This window comes from Strix uralensis, chromosome 16 (assembly GCF_047716275.1).
Source record: "Strix uralensis isolate ZFMK-TIS-50842 chromosome 16, bStrUra1, whole genome shotgun sequence".
NCBI lineage: Eukaryota > Metazoa > Chordata > Aves > Strigiformes > Strigidae > Strix > Strix uralensis.
The window spans coordinates 11,829,126-11,854,369 of NC_133987.1; the positions used below are offsets into that span (position 1 = coordinate 11,829,126).

At 36.9% G+C, this 25,244-nt stretch overlaps 1 protein-coding gene across 1 annotated transcript; it reads right to left on the bottom strand.

Annotated features, from left to right (window-relative positions):
- Positions 1-5,708: 5,708 nt before the first annotated feature.
- LOC141950548 (transmembrane protein 180-like) lies at positions 5,709-21,776 on the bottom strand. The gene is made up of 6 exons (XM_074885513.1): positions 21,624-21,776; positions 20,130-20,864; positions 17,082-17,236; positions 15,549-15,632; positions 14,414-14,557; positions 5,709-6,862 (listed from the first exon to the last, which is right to left on the bottom strand). Exons 1-6 carry the CDS (start codon positions 21,774-21,776, stop codon positions 6,733-6,735), a joined length of 1,401 nt encoding a protein of 466 aa, XP_074741614.1. The 3' UTR covers positions 5,709-6,732.
- Positions 21,777-25,244: the final 3,468 nt, after the last annotated feature.

Below are 25,244 nucleotides of genomic sequence, written 5' to 3' on the forward strand. Positions count from 1 at the left end.
CTCAGGCGCGCACGTGCTTGGCGCCGCCCTGTCACCCGCGCTGCGCGTGCGCCGAGCGGCCGGGGCGGGAGGCGCGGGGGCGCCGAGGGCGCGAGGCTGAGGAGAGGGGCCGCGCCCGGGACCCCCGCCGATGTCGTTGCCGCGCTCCCTGCCCGAAACCCTCCCTGGCATCTCCCACCTGCTGCCTTGGCAGTTCAGATTCCTGTCGGTCCAGGGGACCTTCCTGGAATTAGTACCTTTCTTTAAGGTTCAAAACTTTGGGAGGAGATCATCAATTTCAGAAATTCTTGGCTGCTACAGCAGTAAATGCTGAGAGATGGAAGTGGTGCTTCACATAAAGCTGTGCTTGGTTTCCATTATCTTCAGGTTTTTTCTGTACACAGAAATTTAAGGTCGATAAGCATGGAGGTGACAATGGTGTCCAAAAAGCGGATTCCTGGCCTGGTGTGCAATAGGTCAATAATCACACACTCAGGAGAGACACTGCTTATTTATTTTAGGGCTGCACAAGCCTAGGTTCTCCGTGGTTTCCCACAAATCAAGCATGCCAACAGGACTTTTCACACTATATTTATACACACAAGTCGCAGAGTTAGTAGTTTTCCAAGTCCACCCTCTCTATAATGATTGGTAATTTACATACAATTATAATACTGCTGACACTGTACTTCTACTACTATGCATGCTCAGGGGAAGAGTCTCCACCTGGGCAAGGGTCTTCTTGACCTATAGGTGTGATTTTTAGTATTATAATGAGGGTAGTTCAGCTAAGGATACATGGACCTTGAGTTTGCTTGCGAAGTTAGCAATGTATCCTCTTCAAGATCTAATGTGTCTGTGATGTCCTTGCTCAAAGAAGGCTACCTACTTGTTCTTCTGATTAGGGATGCCCTTGGCTTTATCATATACAAGGAACATCCTTCTTGACCTAAGCGCAATATTGCTACATTGTTCTAAAAGCTTAATCTTCAACAGGAAGATTCCTAAAAACCCCAAACCACAAGCATTTAAAGATAAATTGGGTCATTACAGGACTTGCTCTTCAAAAGGGACTTCAGTCTGCAGATGAAAGACTACAACCCTTTGAAATATAAAATTCAGCTTCAAACCCTCAGACATTGCAATTTTTCTTGTAAACAACTATTTTGCAATGGCTCAGAGTAAACCTTATTGCTGGAATTTCTGCAACATTTTGTTTCATAAAGCCTTCTTTACAAAACTTGCAACGTGGGCCCTGTGGCAGGAGCCTGTGTCACTGCACAGGATCTAAGGCCCTCAATCCAGGATTTTTTCTCCTGAAGCTGTGGGATGTGCATGCAAAGGAAGGAGAAGTCATCGTGTAGGCAGGAAAACAAGAACTTCAGAGTTGGACTCCTGCATCCTATTTCTGTGAGTGGGGATGCGGTGGGGCATAGTGGAGACTCGTGGATAAAAATATGCCCTTAATGCAACTAATACCCTAGAGAGGAAGGCTAGCCTAGAACAGACACATACTTATCAGAACATTTTTACCTGGGACAGGTCAAGCTAGCTAAACACCTTTTGGCTTTTCATACATTAGCATGTGCTTTGCTAGAACAAAAGCCATAGTTACTGTGAGTTTGGGTTAGGTACTACTGTTCTCCCTTATGCTCTAAGAAACATATGTTATTTGTGCTAACAACGTAGGAAGTGAGGAATACTGTATACAATTGAAACTGAAAGAAAATCTAGACAAAGCCTACCTCATTAATCAAATTCCAGCTGTGTATGGCATCAGGGCTATCATCTCTCATCTCAGAAAAATGTTTCTTAACAACCACAAGCAATCCGTATCTTTCCTTTTGATCAGATTTGAAAGGCTGCCCTTAATTTCCTGGTAAGGATGACACTGGAAATCAGACCACTGTGGGATCCGGGCTTCTACCTGGAATATCCTCTGATCAAGTACTAATCACATCCAACCTTGCTTACCCTGGGAAATCTGCAAAACCAGAGCAACAACAGAATACTGCCAGAGGATGTTTCTGTTCAGTTCATTTTCACTGACGTTTAACCTCCTTGAGGAAAGTTTTTGACATGAGAGCTTTAGACAGTTTTCCACATGACGATTTTTATTTTCTCCAATAGCTAGATGGGCTAAGATGCCTTTTTTGTCTATTTCTTTTTATTTGGTTTGGGATTAAGACTGTCCTTTCTATGTATGTTCTTGTTTGTAAAGACAGATTAGCTTATTTTTTCCCTCCAGGAATAAAAAAACCTTTATCATCAAAATCCAAAATGCAAAAGCTAAATTTGCTGCTTTTTAAACAGACATCTGCTCACAATGTGTAAACCAATAAATAAAATTGTTTCAGGTTAGTTACATGTTGTTCACAGGGAAACATATCCTAATTTTATCACATGTAAGATACAGGTAATAAATTGCATACCAAATAAAGTAAGGAATATGCTAGCTTTTGTCTTTGCATTGTTAGTATAAAACCTGGGTATGTTTTAATGAGATTTTTCAAAGTTCCTACTCAGTGTTACATTTGTCATTAATATTCTGCTGCAGTAGTTGTATACTAAGCATATTTTTCTCTTGACAGGCTACAAAAAACACACTATTCATGCATATTTAGGTAATAATTTTGATGTATTGTCATTTGCATATAGGCTGGTGGAACTGTAACCAATCACTGGACAATGTCAGAAAACTATTTGTTGTGTAAGTGTATGCATACATCATTCAAAGCAATAAGTGTGCTGAGAGAGGATTTCCAGAGAAAAAGGAATCACTTTTTTTCTACTTTCTCCTCAACTGTTTACATAGTGTTTCTTCTTTCTCTTGATGGAAAATTTCTATAATTGATTGAACACCTAGAGTCCAAAAGGTCCAAAACATACCCAAAGGTTTTAACACAGCCAGCATTTCATTTGTGGTGATCACAAGGAGCCTGGTCTGCTGGAGCAGGACTCAGAGTGACAGGGCTGGCTGCACAGCCTCACGTATTCCAAGATGTAAATCTGCAATTTTCCTGATCAAGTACAGCGATAGAACAACTTTCCCTTCTATTATTTAAATAATATTAAGAAAGTGATTACCAGAAAGAGGTCTTTAAGATAAACATAGATATCTAAAATCCTCTCCCACAAAGGTAACCCAGGAATCCCAGTTGTGGGTCTGTCCAGCTCTCTAAGACAACTCACCCCCAGTCTCACTTGTATGTTCCTTTACAAAACCAGCTAGAATTAATTTGACTGCATGTACTACTGAACTTTTTCCTGAGTTGGCTTAATTCTGTAAGAAAGAGCTCAGAAGTATTTACGGAGATGTGGCTTATCATAACTGTTCCTTCCCCTTCCTGCTTGTCTTTCCTGACAGCACCCATTAAGCTGTACAACCCTATTCAAATGTAAACATCCTACTAGCCATGTCAACATAGTATATTCATGAATTACTGAGCAGTTCCAAAATCAGCACAGCAGGGGACTGGGAAGGTCATTTTGTACAAGACAAGAACAGAGGCAGGCCTGTAAGTGCCACAAAACATAAATCTAATTTTTTCCTACTTAAAATTACATAGGCTTTGCTGCCATTTATTCAATGTTTTCACTCTATCACTAACCATATATTATATTACTACTATACTAGACTAACATTCCTTAGTGTCTATTAGATAACATCCTTTTAAATCTAGTAGACACTTTTACCTATTGATTTTCAATAAATAAAATTCATTTAGTGTATTAAGATCCAAATTCTCAGAATTTATAGAGAAACTCTAAGAATGGGATTCAAGCATAAAATTTCTCATTCTCTGAAGTTATCACAGCATTTCATATTTTATATCATACACACTTAAATTCTCTTTATCAGTTATGAGACTATTTTAGACACTCTTAAATTATCAAGATTAAATTGGGGCATTTTTCCAGCAGCAGGACTTCAAGCTCAGATACTATTAGCTAACAAGGAGAGAAAGCAGACAAACCAGCTGTTGCAAGACACTGAACTTTTGCCTTTGATCATCCTTTACTTGATTCAGGGCCAAAAACAATCTCATGTAGGTTTAGCGAGGATAACAAAGTTTAGCGGGTGACAGAGAAATGGAGAATAAGCGATGTCAATCATAATATACTGTCAACCTTCTATTCTTGTAATAAGAATACTACCTGAATTTAAAGCACTTTGCCAGTCCTCTTTTGGATTGACTATTGGTGTGACAAAAGACGCTTTTTTCCTGGAGAGACAAATGGGAGAATAATAAATAAAAAATTTGCAAAATTATCAATATTTTACATATTAAATAATTTGTACTGTACTTCTCAGATTTGTTTTCTAGACTATTTTACACAGTTAATCTCTCATATCTTAATGATGTCTTGCTTAGAAATCTTTGACTATTTACTTAATTCTAAAGATGCAGCAGTTTATAGAGGCTATTCAAACTATGCATTCAGTCATATCACCCCTTACTTTCTTATTTCAGCAAATAAAATGGTATCCTTACCAAACATTAAAAAAAAAAAAATCCAATTGTTTCAGAGAATTCTTGGTGTAATTTTGACCCTTAAAACCACTTACTAATTTTCCTGTTGTATAGCACAGTACTCTCCCCATCGTACACTATGTTCTAATAACTTAGTATTCGATCTAAGTAATAAACACAGTCATCTAAGAAAACCTATTTGTGGAACAACAACATTTTCACCTATCAAAATATATATTCTATGAGGATAGGATGAACATATCAACTTTAGGAAATATAGAAACAGTAAAGAAAAATAAAACTATGTTAAGTTATTTATTACCACTTTAAAGGAAATGTCAGGGAGAAGACTGTTTCATATAATGAATCAAAGATTACATTAACTTAAATTCCTTCAGATTTTTGTCCCTTGGCTTTTGCTCCTTTTGCCTTTCAGGCATACATACAATGCAGTAAATCTTTTAAAATTCAGAATCTAAACACAGAGTCCATATCTGCTTTGGTATTTGTGTAAATATTCTTTGGATCTGTAAATACAAGTGACACTAGTAAGTGTACCTAATGCTATTAGCACGTACAATGCAAATGAATAATGATATCTCTGACAAGACAGAGATAAAAAACAGATAATGCAACTTAAAACTTCATGACACTTCTGGCTTCTTACATTTTAACATAAATCTTCATACTCCTATCAAAGGGTTCATTTGGATTTCTAAATATTTAACAATGCTATCCCACTTTTTCACTCATCACTTTGAAAGCACTTTGTATTTCAAAAAAGGCAAGGAAACAATGTTTTCTACTCTGCAAATGTAAAAACTGAGGCACAAAAGACTATTTTTTTTAACACTGGTATTTAAAATCTCAAACCTCTTCATTAAATTATGCTAGCGTCCACCAAAATGCAGACAACTTCTTACACTCCCTTCTTCTCCAAGTTACCTATCACGATAAATGTAGAACCTCAGAAATGAGCTGGCCCAGCATTTTAAAATCAAGATACATACAATGCATCTTCTTGTACTTTCAAGTGACTGGCACTCCATAACAAAGGTGCTTCTAAAATTACATTTGCCCAGACAAAACAAAGAACAAAAATGAAGTGATTATATTATACTTAAGCTATCTATCACTACAAAATTACACACTGGATATACTGGAAGAAAAAGAATATTTATTAAACAGGAAAATTGTAAACATGCTAATGTATCTTATCATTACAACGTGTGAAATAAAAGAGAGGATTCAATGTTTCTGAAATTTTATCAAAAAAACTTTATTTTATAAAAATCACAGGATCCATTTAAAAGTTTAACTGAAAAGATTTGGTAATAATCAGAAATCAACCAACTTCAACATGATTAATCAGAAATTAACTTCAACTGTCAGCACATCAAATGAGTTTGCCAGTGTAACACTACTAAGTAGGTAGAGTGTGATTCAATATGTGTGTGCTTAGATTTGTCCAACTAACTGAACACTACTACACCCATACACTAATGTTTTTCTTACCAAAATGACATTCTGTATTAAGTACTAACAATATGGTACCTTCAAAATAATTTTCCCATTTAAAGACAGAAAACTGCATCTACCTACCACCAACTAGAGACATCCGGAAAGCCAGTGAGGATGCATGGAGCTTTTTCCATATCTGGCAACACTTTGAACAGCATTTGAATCTTTTTCGTCTTTAGCCTTACACAGACTTTTACAGGGTAGTTAATTACGCTTGACTTTTCCTGTGGTAGCTATCTTGATACTGGTCAGCCAGACACCATCTAAATTCTTCTCTTCATCTCCCTGCCATCCATGAGGGATGTCCACCAGACTCTTCCAGATTAACTTCAGAGATCTGCCATTTTATCAGTATGGCAAAATTAATTCACCATCTTTCAGTAAGCTTAAGAAAATACAGTCCCCTTGGATTCCAGGTGCAGGGTTGGGATTCCTTTACCTCTGCTATATCAATTCTTCAGAGGAGTTAGCAGTGACCACTATATACCAGAAATGACTTTATTTGGTAATTAAGGATAAAGCTCATTAAAGGCAAACAACTGAGGTAGTAAAAAACTCTGTGTAGGCTCAGCATTAAGGCTGAATGTGATCTGTGTTGTAGTCTACACAGACTGAAGAATGCAACTGTATTGAAATGGTTCAAACTGTGTTTGGTCCAATAGTCCATTTAACACAATTTTGCTTTTTCACATTTAAAACATACTAAGTCTTTTGTGGTACAGTTCAGCAGAAGATTTACTGACCAACTGCTACAAATTTAGCGTACAGCTGTCATATGACTATTCTGGATTGAAAAGCGAGTCCACGTCAGGATCTGTATGACTGCAATGCAAAGTGGAACCAGACAGATCAAATAGAACATGGCATCATGAAGACCTAAAAACAAACTGGTGAAGAAGATGAAAACACAGCTTTCAGCATGAAGAAGATTAACTTTCATGGTCAATTCACAACAAATTATTTTTCAAGCGTTCACATTATATACACATATACAGCATATACACATTACTGTGTATTATCTATTCTAAATAAAAGAAATATAAGTATCAGATATTGAATGTAATTCAATTATATTTTCTAATTCTACATACAAATATGAATTTTATGTTGTTTGCTTCTTTCATAATAGCTGGGAGGAAATTAGATAATTAGCACACAAAGAGTTAATGTTAGTAAACTGCAGGCAACCTAAGAAATCCTGTTCGCTACTGTAGTACACATCTGTATTACGTAATCTAGAAATCAATTTAAGTGATATAATCCAATTATAGAACAGAGCATCTGAAAAGCTTTAATAAGACTGAAAAATCTGGAAGAGAAAGAAAGCAGAAAATGGAAGCAAACATTTTAATATGAAATTATTTTATTAAGTTAAAGTCTGTGCTACTAGCTATCCACATAGTGTGTTGTTATAGTCACCCAGTGCTACATGGAAGTCATGATTAATGCACAAAATTCAGGTATGGTGTAAAGGGCTGTTTGAAATATCAAGCCTTATTTCATTTTGTTTTAAAATTAATGATTACAAGATAAACCATAAAAAGAATACATGTGAAATTAACACTCATTCTCATTTATTCTCACAGATGCATGGTATTTCCTCATCTAAATCTTCTCTAAGGACTAAGAGATAAAACATCAACAAATATGAATCAAAAAATAAAATACAGAAGTTAAATGAGTTCCCTTTTATGAGCAATATGGTTTCTGACAGCTCAAAACATACATTTAGGCATTCATCTAGTAGCTAGAATCATTATCTACTGGCGTTGTTAATTATTGGAGTCTAATTACTTAAATATCAGGAAAGTCAACTCAAACTGAGAAACAGGCCCTAAATGAACTTTCTCTCCATGAGGCAGTTTATGTTATCTTCTATTTTGTTTCCTTAGCATTCAGGGATGAGAAAGGAGACTCATGGAACAGCTATGGACATGACCAAAAAAACCTGAAATCTATGAAAAAAAAACTTGAGCAGGCTTTTGAATAAAACCTAAGACTTTCTCTGAATCATAAAAGAATCAACTCATGTCTCACTGTGTTTAACAGAAAAAATGCTTGCAACCTCCAACATAGCCCAGATTTATTTCTTAGTACATACACACACTCATACGACAATCACAATTTATCTCAAGTTAAGTACGTGCTAATGCTACATAAGAAAACAAAAAAACACAGGCTTACAAGTGAATTACTTAATCACTTGGGCAACTGCATTTAAGACTGGAACTGTTCACTAGTAGGTCACTGGTCCGTAGCCAATGTTTATTGGCAATGACAGTAATTTACCATTTGGATGTTGTTTCCTGGCCTGTACTCAACTGCATTTTCAGTCCACCTACAAGTAAACAAGGGCCCACATCATGCACACCACTGTCACAACTGCCGATAGTTAACTGTATGAGCAGTGTCAGCAGGGAGGCCACAGACCAATTACTTACCTATCCAAAGGTGAAAACAGGACTAAGACACAGTTAACAGGATTTGGGGGCTTGTACTTGGCTGTTCTGCACACTAAAGAGGATTGTGGTTTTCAGTACTAAAATTATTCTGCCTTTACACACGGACTTCAGGAAGGACAAAAAAAGAAAGAACATCTGCCAAATCATGCACACTGGTGCCATCCTGATTTGGTTTCACTGGAACAATATTGCCTTAAGAAAATAATATTACCTATTGTACTGTAAAACCTTGAGTTACTGCAGGAATTAAGAAAACTATCTATAGTATACAGAACAAGGAATGGGAAAATATTTCATTAAGGGACTGGGATAAATCAAGAGCAGAGCTCAGATTTCATCATAATAATAGCTGAACCAGTAATTTCAGAAATTTCCTTGCCTACAGTTTTTGCACACACAGGAATAAAACAGACAATCTTTCACTAAACTGCCCTAATATCACTCTGAATAGAATGTGACGCAGTCCAGTAATTCAATATGAAAGCATTAACAGTTTAAAGTGCCTCCAGTAAATAATGAAGAGTTGCTGTCAAATAACTTCATGCTGAAGAACGAATTTGAAAGGCACACTTCCAATAGAAGTTAGTTGTAGTTGCAGTGGCTTTCCAGAAGAGGGAGTTTTAAAACTAGCTATCTTTTCCATAACAAAAAGAAAAAACCAAACAACCCACCAAACTAAAGAAACCCAAACCAAAACAAAACCCCAAGGCAAACGGGTCAGGTAATGCTTTGCTAAGATGATGGACCAAAAATAAAACAAACAAACAAACAAAAAAACCAAAACAGGACCATTCCATTCTGCAAGCTATTGCTCAAATTTTAAGGATATTAAAAAATACTTAAGGTAGCTTCCACTACAAAATGCTTAATTGATGTGTAGTGACCACATTTCCTAAGAATGTGGTATAATGTGTGTATTAATGTATACAGAATCATGTGTAACACATATGGAATTGTGTACAATATATAGGCCAACCTCACGTGTGAAAAAGGTTACATCAAAAAGCAAGATGACTTCTGGAAGAGAGATACACTATGCATCGCAGAAGTCACACTTCAGAGTTACAATACCACAGGCAAAATCAAGAGATACTGGATTGCTCCTAAGGAAGAAGGCATCACTGTGACTAAGAAGTCACATTGAGGCAGAAGTAAATACTGGTACTGGTAAGTAAGAAGTTGGTGATGTTAATGGTCAATGCAAAGGCTTCACTACAGAGGAAGAGAGACAGTCTAGGTCTTTGGAATGCCTGGTCTAATACAGTACTGGCTTCACTGTTCAGTGATAAGCATATTTTCATTTCTGATCAATCTTAACCATCCACCTGGAGGTGTTATACCTCATAGATGAAAGAAAAAGGGGACTGAATTTTCCTTTCTTCTAGAATCTTACTCTGTATAAAACCTCTTCACTGTCTTACCAGCTTGGGTGCCCTAGAGAACACAACTGTAACAGAAGCCACCAAGATGATGATGAACTATTTTGTCTCAGAAGGTCTTCTGGGATAAGAATTTCACTTATAACTCATCAGTTGCCCTAATAAGCTGCTCAGGAATGTGGTCTTTACTGAGTCAGAGAACATATATGTGTGAATTGCTCAACAGCATGATGGCAACAAAAGACAGCAAAGCTTAAAAACCAGCAACTTATTGTTGGTTGGTACTCTTTAACAGAGTTTTGGTCCTCTAATGAAGCAATAATGAAATATCCTGATCTTAGAGGATGTCAATGAGTCATAATACCACATAACTGAAGAACCAAAATGTAATCACTGGAATGATGAGGAGGTGTAGGTGAGGTAGTGTCATCTTCGAGACTTTTTGCTGGAGGCATAAGAATCAGAAGATATATGATTTCTCCCAGCAGATAGCTTTTGATAGATTTTTTTTTTTGAAACAGTGTAAAATGAGCACCAAAGACAGGATATTTATGAAGCCCACTTCTGACAGCAGTATGCTATAAATAAAATGCTATCAAATGTATAAGATAAATAAAGAAGGGGAGAAGAAACACCCTTCCCCTGCAAGCTGTGAACTTTTTTTTTATGTGGTTGGAGTCATCCAGAATGTTTGAGAGCTCTAGCATTCCATGTGGTCTTGAGTAAGCAATATACCAAGAAATGAGGAAATGAAATTACAGTATTACACAAAAATCAGTGTGAACAAGAAAAGCTTATTTCCATAATTTTCAACTGTAAACTCATTGCTGGCAAGTGTGTTTTATGACAGCAAAAGCCTGGAAAGTTGCTGAGAATACAAAAAACAATGTTCAGACTTTTGATGCTGGAGGGAAAGATAAGGGAGACATCTGGACATTACTGAAGGAGATCACTGATGGTCTGCTAATACTTTTCTCCATTCACTCCACAGTATATTAACACACAAAACAAAACCCAAACTGAACACAGATAATAAAATACATCTTATTAAGATTCTTCTGCTTTGTAAGAAGTTCTGTGAAATAACCATGGAAGAAAACTAATGCGACAGACAGTAACTGTATATAAAAAGCAACTGCTTGTCTATAACTGTAATATACCCATATTTTCACTATCATTAAATAACGGAACTTTGTTCACAGAATCAGAATCACAGAATGGTTGAGGTTGGAAGGAACCTCTGGAGGTCATCTGCTCCAAACCCCTCTCAAGCAGGGCCACACAGAGCCAGCTGCCCAGGACTGTGTCTAGATGCCTTTCAAATATTTCTAAGGATGGAGACTCCACAACCTCCCTGAGCAACCTGTTCCACTGCTCAGTCACCCTCACAGTAAAAAAGTGTTTCCTGATGTTCAGAGGGAACCTCCTGTGTTTGTTTATGCCCACTGCCTCTGGTCCTGTCACTGGGCACCACTGGAAAGAGCCTGAATCCATCCTCTTTGCACCCCTCCTTAAGGTATTTATATACATTAAGAAGATCCCTCCTGAGACTTCTCTTTGCCAGGCTGAACAGTCCCAAGTCTCTCAGCCTTTCCTCACAGGAGAGATGATCCAGTCCCTTAATAACCTTTGTGGTCCTTTGTTGGGTTCTCTCCTGTATGTCCACGTTTCTCTTGTACTGAGGAGCCCAGAACTGAACACAATACTCCAGATGGGGCCTCACCAGTTCAGAGGGAAGGATCATGTCCTTTGACCTGCTGGCAATACTTTGTCTAATGCAGCCCAAGATAACATTTGCCTTCTTTGCTGTAAGAGCACATCGTTAGCTTATGTTCAGTTTGGTGTCCACCAGGACCCCCAGGTCCTTTCCTGCCAAGCTGCTTTCCAGCTGGGTGGCCCCCAGCATATACTGGTGCATGGGGCTGTTCCTCCCCAGGTGCAGGACTTTGCACTTCTTGTTGAACCTGTCAGCACATTTCTCCAGCCTGCCAAGACTCCTCCGGATGGCAGCATGACCTCTGGTGTATCAGCCACACATCTCAGTTTTGTGTCACCACCAAACTTCCTGAGGATACATCCTGCCCCATCATCCAGATCATTAATGAAGATGTTAAACAGGACTGGACCCAGTATAGAACCCTAGGGTACACTACTAGTTACTGGCCTCCAACTAGACTTCATGCCACTGATCACCACCCTCTGGGACTGGCCATTCAGCCAGTTTTCAACCTATCTCACTCTCTGCTCATCCACCCCGTATATCAAAGGCTTGTTTATGAGGATCTTATGGGAGACAGTGTCAAAGGCCTTACTGAAGTCCAGGTAGACAATATCCACAGCTCTTCCCTTGCCTACCAGGCTAGCCATTTCATTGTAGAAGTTTATTAAGTTGGTCAAGCAGGACTTCCCCTTGGTGAAGCCATGCTGACTACTACTGATGATTTTATTGTCCTTAATGTGCCTGGAAATGGTTTCCAGGATTAGCTGCTCCATCATTGTTGCTATAGTTTAATTTTCAGTTCAAGAAAAAATAAATAATTTAGAATTTACCAGTTTATGGTTTTGGACTGCATTTTTTCTCTTCTCCCAGTAAAGAACATTGCTGGAAACTCTTAAGACATACTTATTCAGGGCCCAAATATTTTCTTAATGTAGAATAAGGGTCCTCTGTGCTATTTTTACAATTCACTACCACTACATCTAATAAAGTAAATGCTTTCCAGAACACTTCATTATATATAATTCATATGTGTGAAATTTTTTTTTTTTTTTTTAAAAACAGTTTGAGCATATTTAAAGCAATCTCCTGTATTCAGTTTGTTTGTCCCCACACAACTCTGTCCTGAGGCAAGTGTATTTTAGCTGTCTATGGCTAAAATCAGCTGATAGGGTTTTAAAATGTGTAAGTAATTTTAGCTCAGTCAATGGTCTGAGTACCTTGCCATTGAGCAAACTGACTCCCTAGAAACAATTTTCAGTAGTCTGGTCTTTGTGGACTGTATGTTCACACTGTAGTCCATTTGCAAAGCAAAGGACAAGCACATTCATACATGCATATACAGAAAACACGTGCAGACTGCTTCATATTTAAGAAATTATTTTTGAAGGGACAAGCAAGAGAAATATATCGCATATTTCAGGTGTTCTTTGATTAACTGGTCTCAGCTTTGTACCTTTATGCTGTTCCTTGCCCTGGTGAAATAAATCAAATTTCAACATGGCTCAAGTGAAAATATAGGTTTTAGAGATTGAACATTCAAAGTATTTCAGTTCTATATACAAGAAATTTATTGTTGCTATAGTCCAGAGGCTACTTACTGGGGAAAAAAAAGATTTATCATTACTGTGATTTAAAATGCATCCACAAAGGGATCATTTCTCTGATTGAAAGAGATCAGAACTGCAGTTTTTATGTGTCAAATCTGAATTTTTCTGAAACATCAAGATTCATATATTCAGCCCTCTCCTATCCACACCCAGTTCAACCTACCACTCTTCTGCAAAAATCACTCATCTTATTTGACATTATAATGAGGTTCATGTTCTCCTCACATCATCTCACTGGCTGGCTATCTACAGAATGCATTAAAATAAAATCAACTGTTCTCAGACGTAGCCTCAAACTTAAGCCTTCTTTGCTTGTGTCAGGATGCTTTTCTGAAGACCACCTGTTGTCCTTTTATGTCATGCTTTTCCTCATACATTTTTTTAAGAATTCCTCAAATGCAAAACATTCTCCTAGTCAGTCCTTTCTCCTTCAAGAGCTATCTCCGCAGAAGTTCATATACAGTTGTCTTCTATGTATTTTTTAAGGTTTCTACTCAAAATTTAGGAGAGCTATGTAGTTCTGAGGATATTCATATTGTTCTCTCAAGCAAATCCTAACCAGGACTGATTTTTGCCTTTTATTCCTGACTTCAGTTATTCCTTATGTTGCCACTTCCTCTTGTTGGTCATAAATAAACAGTCTATGACCCTTTCAGTGTACTGACTCCCTGTTAATTTGTTTTTATAAAAGGCCATGCATTTCCAATGTGCTAACTAGCAACCACAGCTTTATGCTGTGTATTAAGGTCTCCAGGGACTGCAATGAAATCATTAGCATTAGAATGGTAAGTAGTATTGAAGCCAAAATTATACTCCTACTTGAGACAGATTCCCTCCCTCCAGTGATTATACTGCTTTCTCTCAAACAAAAATGTATCTTAAATGCAACCTTATTAGGATTATATATTTAACGAAGTAGGCTTATGAGATAAACAAAATGCAGAAGACAGGACAACATGTATCTTAATAAGAGGTATTAGGTGATCTCAAACATTTTTTTCTCTTTTTTGCAATAGAACTGGGTATGGTCAACTACTGAAATGTATTCTTTGTCAAAATTCGGTAGATATCCTCATGTGTATTGTTTAATAAACTATTTATTCTTTAAATAAATTTCTACACAGATAAAAACAACTGGAAAATATTTTTTAAAGCACTCATATTTTTGAAGTGCAGTTGATGCAAACTAATTGCAGATTAATTTGCTTCTTAGATGACAGGATTATTTCATGTTAATTTCTATGATTTAAAGTATCACTTTTGAACTCACCTTGGATCAGGTTGAGCAACTTCATTATTCAAGTTCTCATATCCAAATTGATTTAGTATTGTAACCACAAGCATTGGAGCCAAAGATTGGGCAGGCTTGGTAAATAAAGCATTGGTACCAAAAACCATAGAGGAAAGTGGTGATCTAAAATATTTAGGGGAAAAAAACAAATACGCAATACAAACTTATTAGTATATTGATTACAATAGTGATTTTAAAAATCCTGTTAATATGCAAATGCTAACTGTCATGATCCGTAGCTTTATATGGTTCACACATTCTAGCAAACAGATCAGCTATTATAATGAAATTTAAATTTCTTTGGAAATGAAAGGTAATAAACCTCTGGGGTATATATACAGCTTGGCCCCAATTCTGAAAGGACTTGCACCCAAGTTCAGCTTTGTGCACATTGAGTAATTACTGAAGTTAAGTTAGACTGAACAGTGCATGGAGAATTAATTACAACTTAAGACTTTACATGCATGAGGCCAGAAAAGGAAGCTTTTTTTTCTTCATGAAAGCAATAGCTCTCACCTTTGAGGGGCAAGTCCTTTAATACAGTGACTAGGATTGAATCTTTACTTATATAAACATTGATGGAACCAACAGCAAGTTATCTGCACTTCGATAAAAATCCAAAAGGTCTATGAGCTGTAATATGCTATGTCACAGCAGGTTTTATCAATTTTTATTTCAGAGAGGTAACAGCAACCAGTTAGACTTTGAAATTTGCACTTTAAGCAGCACAGGCAAAGCTTTCTAAACACCTTTTCCATGTTAGAAAGGCCTTATTCAAAAAATTCCATAAATTATAATAGATGTATATGGTTACAAAATAATTCAGTTGAAGCTAACAAAAATAAAACCATAAAAAACTGAAGGACTTGGCTTATACTATAGTATAATTAAAATTAGAAATTACCTAATAATCTGCTTAAATTATGCTACTGAAGTAACCACAGGAAATTTTATTCAAGTTCTTATCTTTACTGTGCCAAGTCACTTTTACAGCAAGTACTTCTGTGTCAAGGATCCAAGATCATTTACTGTCTTTACTTTCACATAATCTAACTTACGAAAGAGTAACATGGCAAATAGCATATTTAAAGAAAAGTAGTTACTGCTGACATACCTCCGCTTGTGCTTTATTAAATCTGCATCAACAATATCTGCCAAAGGCAAATTGAATAAACTAAATGAAGCTTGTACAATTACCCTAAAGAAAGACAAAAAGATGTTCATAGTTCTTATACACACTTTCATAATGAAATTGTAACTGACATTCTAACACATACACCCCAACACTGACATTTCCGCAAACACACAAAGCTGAGATGTTCTTTAAAACATGGTGATTTATCTGTTTAAACAGCAGTTCTGAAAGCATTATTAGATCTGTTCTTAATTGAGAATTAGAAATCAATATGCAAACCTAAAAGCCGGGGATTTTTTTCTTTCTGTACTGGACACTGGTGCAAAGGGTCATAAATACTTGCTTGAGATTATCAGTGAATGTCATTTAAATGACACGGAGAAAAGAAACACCTTAGAAGAAAGAGAAACTGAAAATTTCCTCTTGAAATCTGAAAAGGACATGAGCATTACAGGAAAGATTACATGGAAGACAGACTTCAAAGTGGGAGAATTAGAGTAGTAAAAAGACTTTATGTGCATTCCTATGTATGTATTTACATTATATATATGCATTTAAACACACATACACACAAAGCCGACTCTTAACAAACTGCTAAACCATAAACTGAAATATTACGATATCTATGTCTTATTAAATTCTGGGTGTGATTAGCTTTTACTTATGAGAAGCTTTGAACAATCAGCACTTTAAACATAAGTCTTTAGGTACCTTAGAATTTTTCCTGGGGAAATCAAAATATATCTTCATCATTTAAAGTATGCAGGTAATGAAATTCAATTTATTGTTTCACACAATTCAGTGTTACAGTAGCCTGTGACTGAAATACTGAAAATAAGAATGAAAAGGGGGGGGGGGGGGGGGGGGAAGATGAAGAAAAGAAGGGGAGGAAAGAACATGTAGAAAGAAACCAATTAAATAGAAAATGAAGAAATAAAAACTAATAGTTCTAATGATATTCTGATACAAACAGGTCTTTATTTTTAACTAAGGTTTTCCATATATCATAATATACTTCTGTGAAAATAATACTTCTTAGCATCGTACTTACCCAGTACCAGTGAAAATGTGACTTGGCATTGGTTACCTAACAGATACCTGACTTATCGACATTTGTTTTACAGTGCAACACAAAATGAGGTCTGAGCTTTCCTAGCAGCCTCTGAAGAGTTCCTCTACTGAGATCTTGCGTGTCTATGTGGATGAGAAAAGATTCTACTTCCCTTGAATCTCATGTTAAAGCAGATAAGTGGCTGGAGGCATGTGACTGCAAACCTGAATTACTGTTCACATTGAAGGCTTTTTTTTTAAAGCAGAAATTAAAAGCTGAGGTAAAATAAAATTAAAGCTGAAAAAAGTTGTAACTGGAGTTTCAACTTTTCTGACAAGTGAAACAGAACAGAAAGAAAACCACAAAAGCAGTGGCAAATTCTTCATGTTATTAAAAGTAAATGTCCACTCTGTTAGAATTATTTACGCCATATCCATGAATAGGGAGGTGTATTTACTTACATGTTTGTTGTGAGATAAAATGCCAACAGATAATAGTGTTCTGGCCCTAGAACAAACATGAAAGCAGCAGCTACTCCTTCAAAGTAAAAGGAAAACAAGATGATTCTGTAATAACCAAACTTCTTCAACGAAGCTTGACTGAGAAGAACAAGGCACTGAAAAGATAAAAAATACACATATATGATGAAAGATATAGTACAATATCTCAGCATTAGGAGAGCTATAAAGCACAGACTAGACATAAATTATTACTACCCACTGAAGAAAAAAAAAAATCAACAAAAACCCCAACCCCTTCTAAAACATTTAATCCAAATCAAAAAATAGAAATTGAACAAAGAGAACTATCTACTGGGTCATTCTATGCTACCTCTACAAGGTAAGAAGTTTCACTCAGAACTAGCCAGCTGAGAACTACTTTATCCTGAGGAAAATAGTTACCCACATTGCCTAACTATTAGTTAGTGCTCATGATCTTTATGTTTGATATCCCTTAAATAATTAACTTTGCAGTATGTTAACTGTAAACCAAGCATCTTGCCATTTGAATTTTAACTGCTAATCAAAAATATTTTTGATAATTATTTTTTCATTTTTTCACAGCTCGTCTAAGCAAGTTAGAGGCTTTACTAGCAAGCAGAGAAAGTCAGATGCCAGTGGACAACATGTAGGGATGCATTTTAATTCCACCAGTCTTAGCAAGCAGTAATCTGTGTGAGAAGCTAGTGACAGGCAAACTCGTGAAAATGGTATTAAGTGCTGATTATAGTATGAACAAAGTGTAAGCTTTTGTAGATTGTTCCTCACTTTCCACTTTAAATAGGACATTTTGTAATGCATTATGTTCTTTTTTATTATATGAGCTATGTCACCATCTACATGTATGTGGTACTCATCACTGTCACAAAAAATACTCACAAACTCTACAGAGACACACATTTTCTCCTTCCTTCTATGATACAGAGATGAACAGTGTAATACTCAGATGAAGAACAGGAAAAGTTCTCCTTGTACATTTATTTATTCCCACATTTAAATGCGTTAACATAGCAAATAAAACCAGGATGCTACAGTCAGACAAAGACTACTGTGGCAAATACTATTTAAAGAAACTCAAGTTTTAGACTTAAACCAATGCTCAGAGAGGTAAAACAAATCTGGAAAGTTGGTATAAGAAAAAACTCTGGTTGTAAGAAACCTAAACATACTTCTCCTCCTGGCTGTTTTCAGGCATTCTGCAGAAAAGTTGCTTACACTGGAAATGGTAAGGAATAATAGAATGCCTGTTATTGTAAAAACCATAACCTTGTCTCCCTATAATTGAGAAATAACCCTGTCTCAGGAAGTACTTATAATTTTAAAAATTCCTTATTACCTGCATGTTTCTAAAACTGCATATTTCTAAGAAAAATACTTAGTGATGCAAACTTAAATTTGTTTGCCTATGTTTCAGCAACAAGGTTTCCCTTGTAGGCAGGTTTTATTCTTCACACCCACTACTAAAAGGAACCTAAGACAGAAGCATTCAGTTTAGTACAAGCCACTGAAGCACAGTTCATAAGAAGGGGCTTTATTTTACATGGGTTGGGTGCTTTTCCAGTAAGTGAAGTTCAGGACATTGCCACCAGAGAATTCTCTTGTTATATCTTGAGCTCAAAGGGACAAAACCTGAGAAAAATAAGGTCACAGCAAACTCTCTACGGTTCAGTGACCTTCTAGACAAAGAGGCTCTGGGGAGCAGAGAGAGATGCATTTTCTGAAAGATTGTTCGTTTCACTCTGTCACACTGATTTTATCAACAAAAGTGATTGCTATATATTGAGTGTAAAATTATTTAAGCTTTCCTAACTTCTGTAGTTTCTGATTTATTTCCAAAGTGCATCAGCTGTTTGAGCTACAGAAAAAAAAAAAAACCACCCTGTTAAACTTGTGGTAAGGATAAAAGTTGAAGTGATAGATATTTAGGATTTATGGAACAGAGAAGGTATGCTTAGGATTTGTATGTTATATATGCAAAAGCCAAAACAGTAACTGAAATTGAGTTGTGAATTCCAGCTGCACTTTCATGTACTTTTTTTTACATATTACTTACTGAAAGCCATTACAATTTAATGAACATAACAGCCTGATTTTCAGAAATTCTGAACCCCATCAGCACCTATGACGAAAGTCAGAATACTCAAAATCCTGACTTTCATCATCCAGTAAGTAAACACAGTGAAAGTTTTAAAAGATCCAGTGAAAGAAGTTAGAAGGGAACAAACAGGAAGAATTTTTTTACTCACTGCAGACAAGTATGTTTACATTCTGTGGGACATATTTTTGCTGCTTTTCTTGTTTTCACACACTACTTGTTTGGGTTCTTGCTTCTTTCTTCCAGTTCATTACTCCTCCCCCATCCCTGATTGGGATCTTGAAAGTATGTCTCTCTACCCAGTAAATGTAGATGACCAAGACAGCAAATGACAAAATAAATGGGAATGTATTATTCTCCAAAAGCAGCTATTTAGAGTTTTGTTTGGTTCCCATGACTGAGATACCACATAGTTCAACAATGCTTTTAATACCTAATAATTTTTCTGGTGTTTTGTGCAGTTTATCTCAGAAACTTCCTGAAGAAGAGATTGTTTTCATCACGTATTTCAAATCAAAACCAAAGAGAAAAGAATTCAGAATTCTATAGATTTTTGATTTTAGAAACTTTTTATCTTGACCATGTTTTTAACTCCTTTATACTTAGGTATTGTAAACCCTGTAGGATACAAAACATTCACTCCTTGCATACTCACATCTCACATTCTTGTAAACAGATACTGTACCAGCCTGCCTGCTTGTCCATTCTCACTACCTGACCCTTGTGTTTGGCTAGCGTGTACACAGAGGTACTTTCTTCTTTAGAGTATCGGTGAGCTAGATTTGTTTCACTATGGCCAATGGCTTATGCCGGATACAGAATTTTTTCAACAAACAGTGTAAATAGGTAGCTTAAATAAAAAACTAGTAACACCATGTTTTCATATTTTGAAATAAAAAAGGGTAACTGCCTACCTGAGGACAAATAAAGCCTGCTCCATACATGATACTTCTTACTGAGGAAGAAAGGGCATCCTTAGGAATAAGATTATCCGCAAAGATCATCATAAAATTGTTGCAGAAGGCTAGGTGGAAGACTTGGAAGAAGTTCATCGTTACAAAAAATAAAAAGTTTTTCTCTGTCATAATCTGTTTGGTCAATAAAATTACTGAGGACCAGGAGAGAGCTCCATCACCATTTTCCAGATTAGCATTCTCCATACAAACTGCTCTCTGCTCATATTGACTAGTACTGTATTTGCCTGTGTAACACATACAAACTGTTGCTAATGCTGCGACCAAAACAGCGAAAGCCTGAAAATACGCAAAATTTTCCATATTATCTGATATGAGACCACAAAAGAGAATGCTTGTTGATCCGATTAATGTTGCCACTTGGTTATATTTAATAAGCTGAAGCCTACTTTCATGCCTTGTTGAAATTTCTGCAAAGAGTGCACATTGCGCTAGAAGCACAAATGTAAGCAAACCATCAAAAGCACATAACGCAACAATGAGGTGAAGACCACTTAGCCAGTCACCTTCTTCATAATGTTTCCAAGGAAACCAAGGAAGCAAAAAGGCTAACGCATATAAAGGAGCTCCATATAAAATTGAGAACTGGCGTCTTGAGCAGCACTTGAATTTGGAGTTATCTTGAATATACCCAAAAAGAGGATCATTAATGGCATTCCATATCATAAATACAACCTGCAACAAACAAGTAAGAAGCACAACAGAATTTATCATCAGTGTGATTTTTCTGCAGAGGTTATACAAACACAGAAGTAATACACACCATACTTATTTAAAATAAATCTCTATTCAAAGAATAAAGATGAAAGCTTCACAGGTCAAAACAGACTCCAGACCAAATTCTTAAAGATATTTAGAGGTTTATAGTAATTTTGAAAAACAAGATGAATAAGTAGGCAGGTGCCCAGCTACACACGAAATAAACCCCTGTCTCTAAGACTTCACTCCTTCAACAGCTTATGTATCTGGGCTTTCATCTTGGAAAGCCCAGATATTACCCTCACAGCAAGTAATTCAAAACATGAGCTGGCCCATTACTTTCAGGAGACCATTTACGACAAGAGTTGCTCACGTGGATAATGACTTGCAGAATAAAGGCAGTATTAAGTACTTAAACAGTCCATAGGAAAGCACTAATGTCAAACATATCTATGGAGCTGAGGTGCAAGATTAATTTAGAGTATTACTTCAAGCTATCAAAGGTAAAAATCTTTCCAGCAATTAAATTCTGAAGATTTTTAGTCTAAAGACTCTAAATGATGTGCCTTAAGTGTACCTTCAATTACTTATAGATTAACTAAATTTAAAATGCACTTACTGTGTAACTATTTGCAGTGCATCCAAAATTAATTCATAAATTTAAAAAATGCCTTCATTATGATAACACAGACACATAGCACAACATGGTAACCAAAACATTCCATTGTACAATACCTGTGCTTGATGAAATGCTACTTCGGAAATTTTGTATCGGTTTAGGAAAAGCTTAACGTAGTAGAAATTAAAGATACTGTTCATCATTCCAGCACCTAATGTAGTCATGGAATATGCCAGCGCATTAGGATGAATTCCCAAACCAAACTTCATCTTCCACAAGTCTCTTCTTCCTCAAGTTACAAAAAAGAATTACAACCATTGGTAGAATACTTTTCCAAATTAAAATGACATGGGAGATTTGCTTGTTTCAGAGGTGTGGAAATGGATTCTTAGAGGAAAACTTCCCCATTCGTACTTCCTTTTTTTAAAACGAGAAACACAAGTTTACTGAGTTACAAGACACTAAGCCCAAAACTGAACAGATGCAAAGTATTAAGAAGTTGGTGACATTTCTAAATATAATCAGTGCTTAAAAATCAAACAAACAGGTAGACAAAAATTTTAAATAACCCATTCTTAACTGTTGCACAGACTCAATATAAAAATCTGCTATTGCAAACACCAGTCTTGGATGTAGAGTTCAAGTAATTGCATACATTTTACATCCTTCTGGGTAGCTACATAATTTTAAAATTATGGACTGTGTAGGAATGAAGTGACTCAATTTGTATCCTTCCATATCCCATTGCTATGAATGTCAAATGCAGCATGCACTTACATGAATATTTCTTTCAAACAAATACCAAGTTTTGTCCTTCTATTTTTAAATGTTAATTGTTATCAAGCCATGGAAGCAATATTTTCACCTAATAAACTAATGAAATATGAATAGAAACCATAAAACAACCAAAACACCTTGTAATAGCTGAAAACATTTTCATTGTATAAAAGACTGCATGTAAATAAAAACTAGCAAGTAACACATGTACAGCATTCAAAGTAATGTCCAAATAACAGAGACAGCCCAAGAATATAGAGTTCTTTAATATATCAAACAGATCTTCAGACAACAATTTTATAAGATGCTGACTTTTCCCGTCTATCTAGGAATTACCTTCATCATGTTTGGTACAAACTATCCCATGAAAATCGCTAGCTTCGGGGAACATCTACCTTTTAAAGCAGAGTAATGACTACCTAAAGGTAGTCCTTCACCACATTAGATTCTATAAGCCCAATACAGAAAATACTTCTCCCAGGTATGTTTTTAACTGAGGCTTTACTCATCTTTAATCTGTTTGAAAGCAGCTGTCTGCCATTAATTTGGAGATACTTCAGGTTGAAATTTCAGCCTTACTATGCACACTAACTCCAGAGCTTTACAATCTGCTTTTTGTCAATAGTCCACACTTTGCTCCTCAGCATATTAACTATTTTATCCTAAATGCAACTTTCAAATATCCATCAAAATACTTAGTTTGAATATCTGCTCTTCAGTCTGCTAAGCAGATCTATAAGTAACTTCCTGAACTCCTCATAAAAATGATCATGAAAGAAACAGGAAATGAAAACCAAGGCTGTTTCCAACCTTCCTGTGGTTTACAAAGTGGCTGAAGACAGGCTGTTGTGAGGGAGGATGGTAACTTCCTAATCACCAGGTGAGGGCCAGGCAAAAGCCGCACATCAGGTAGGCACTGAAGAAGTGTCTGTTCTGGCTAAGGCAGCCGATTCAACAGCAGTTTTTCCACCCCCCAACACAGAAAATGAACTCTTGAAGCGCAAATAAAATGTGGATGCATTTTTGTGTACATATTTAAGATGCTCTAATATGAAACAAGATGCATTGAGTAGATAACTTCACTTTACAGGTAAGAAAAAATATCAAGCTGACAACAACTTGGTTCAAATTTTTTTCTAAACCCAATTTATTTATAAGAATGTGACTGAATTTTTAGATACTTGAGGATGATTCTCATGTATATTTTAAAGTTTATTTTTTGGAGAGCTACAGCTGTAGAGACAATTCCATTTTCAGGTGATGAAATTTTGTATTTTTGTAACAAGTTTGGTTTCACAAACTTTTACTGAGAAACCTAAAGTGAAGAATAAGGTTATTGAAAAGATGTCCATTTGAAATGTTTGTTTTTTAAAATAAGTTTGGTATTGCTGTGAAAGTCATTACAGTAAGTATGTTATTGACAAGTGTCACTTTTGTTTTTTTAAAAGTGCGTGTTCAAGCCTTCACAAATATACTTAATGATTTATGTAATAGGGCTTTGGAAAGGTAGAAATTTAATCTCTTTGTCCATGGAGCCCCCTGCACGGGTCTTCAAATGAAAACTGAGAGACTCTTTCCCTCAAATTCCATGAGCACTGTGAATAAATATGCTGCACACTAACATTACCAGCAAACTAACAGTCATTTCTCAAATCATGTTTGCCTCAGTGCCTTCGTACACACAAATTAAAAAAAAGTCCCCTCAATTTCATAAAATTTGAAAGTAAGAAATTTGAATTTTTTTCAACAAAAACCTTCTAACAATGCACAAACAGGCCTCTTGCCATGACTAATTATAATACGCAGGATCTGACACAACTCTTTACACTAATTGGTACATCTGTCCCTGTACCTTGTTTATGAAACAGGTTCAATTAGAAGTTGAGGTACCACACTTCCTTTCCCAGAAGATGTGCTCTTTAATTGTACTACAATGAAATCATGCATGAGTATCCCCTCCCTCTTCTTAATAGTCAGCCTTTATATTGAATAGGTTAAAGCACAGGTGTTGACATTTTGTGACTCACAGAAGGCAAATCAGTTTCAGAAATTTCTAGTGCTTACAACTATGTTAATAAGATGAGCCAAAGGAACAGACTGCTTAAACCAGTGAGACACAGTATGACATTACTTGCTATTCTCCCAGAGCTGGGTGACAATCACTAAAATAAACTAGAGCACGAGTCTAAAGAAGAAAGTGGATTCCCGAGTGATAATAAATGTTGACTGAAGCACACTAGCTCACATCACACTCTGCTGTACCGGGTCCCAGACTGCAGCGTAACGCTCCCAGTCCTGACAAACTGGTTGGACACAAGTTATCTTCCTCATCTTTCTTCCATGACTTTGAACCACATGAAGGCAGAACTAAGAATAAACGCTTTCCTAATCCCGAGGGGTAATGCTAAGGGCAAACGCTGCTGAAGCAGAGGGGAGATGCAAACAAAAGGCACTTGGAGCAGGAGGGCAAGTGGAACCGGTTGCGTGCCGCGCTCTTCCCAGCCCGCGATGCCATGGCTGCCCAGGCGCTGGGACTGTGACTCCTGGAAGGCGGGGGACACTGAAAACTTGCAGGACTGGAAGTTTGGAGGTGCTCGTCTGTTAAAACTGGGCAAATCAGGCTAGGTTCTCCTCAGGAGCTCCCCAGATACGGGACACGGCTCCCTCTTCCTTGTAAGGAAGAGAGGCGAGAGCGAGCGGTGACCGCCGGAGCGACATGGGAGCCGCGGGGCTGGAGACTCGCCGTTTTCAGACATGACAGCAGCGGCCACGGCCGCCTGCTCCAGCGGGGCCACACTCTCCTCTCCCCTCTCCTTCCCTTCCGCACTCCGGCGCCAAGGCTCCCCGCGGAGGCGGCGGGAACGCGACCCCGCACCTGGGCGCGACGCCGGTGAGGAGCCGCGGCTCAGGGGCCGAGCCCCTCGTCCCAGGCTTTTCCCTCAGCGCTCCCCGCGGGCTCC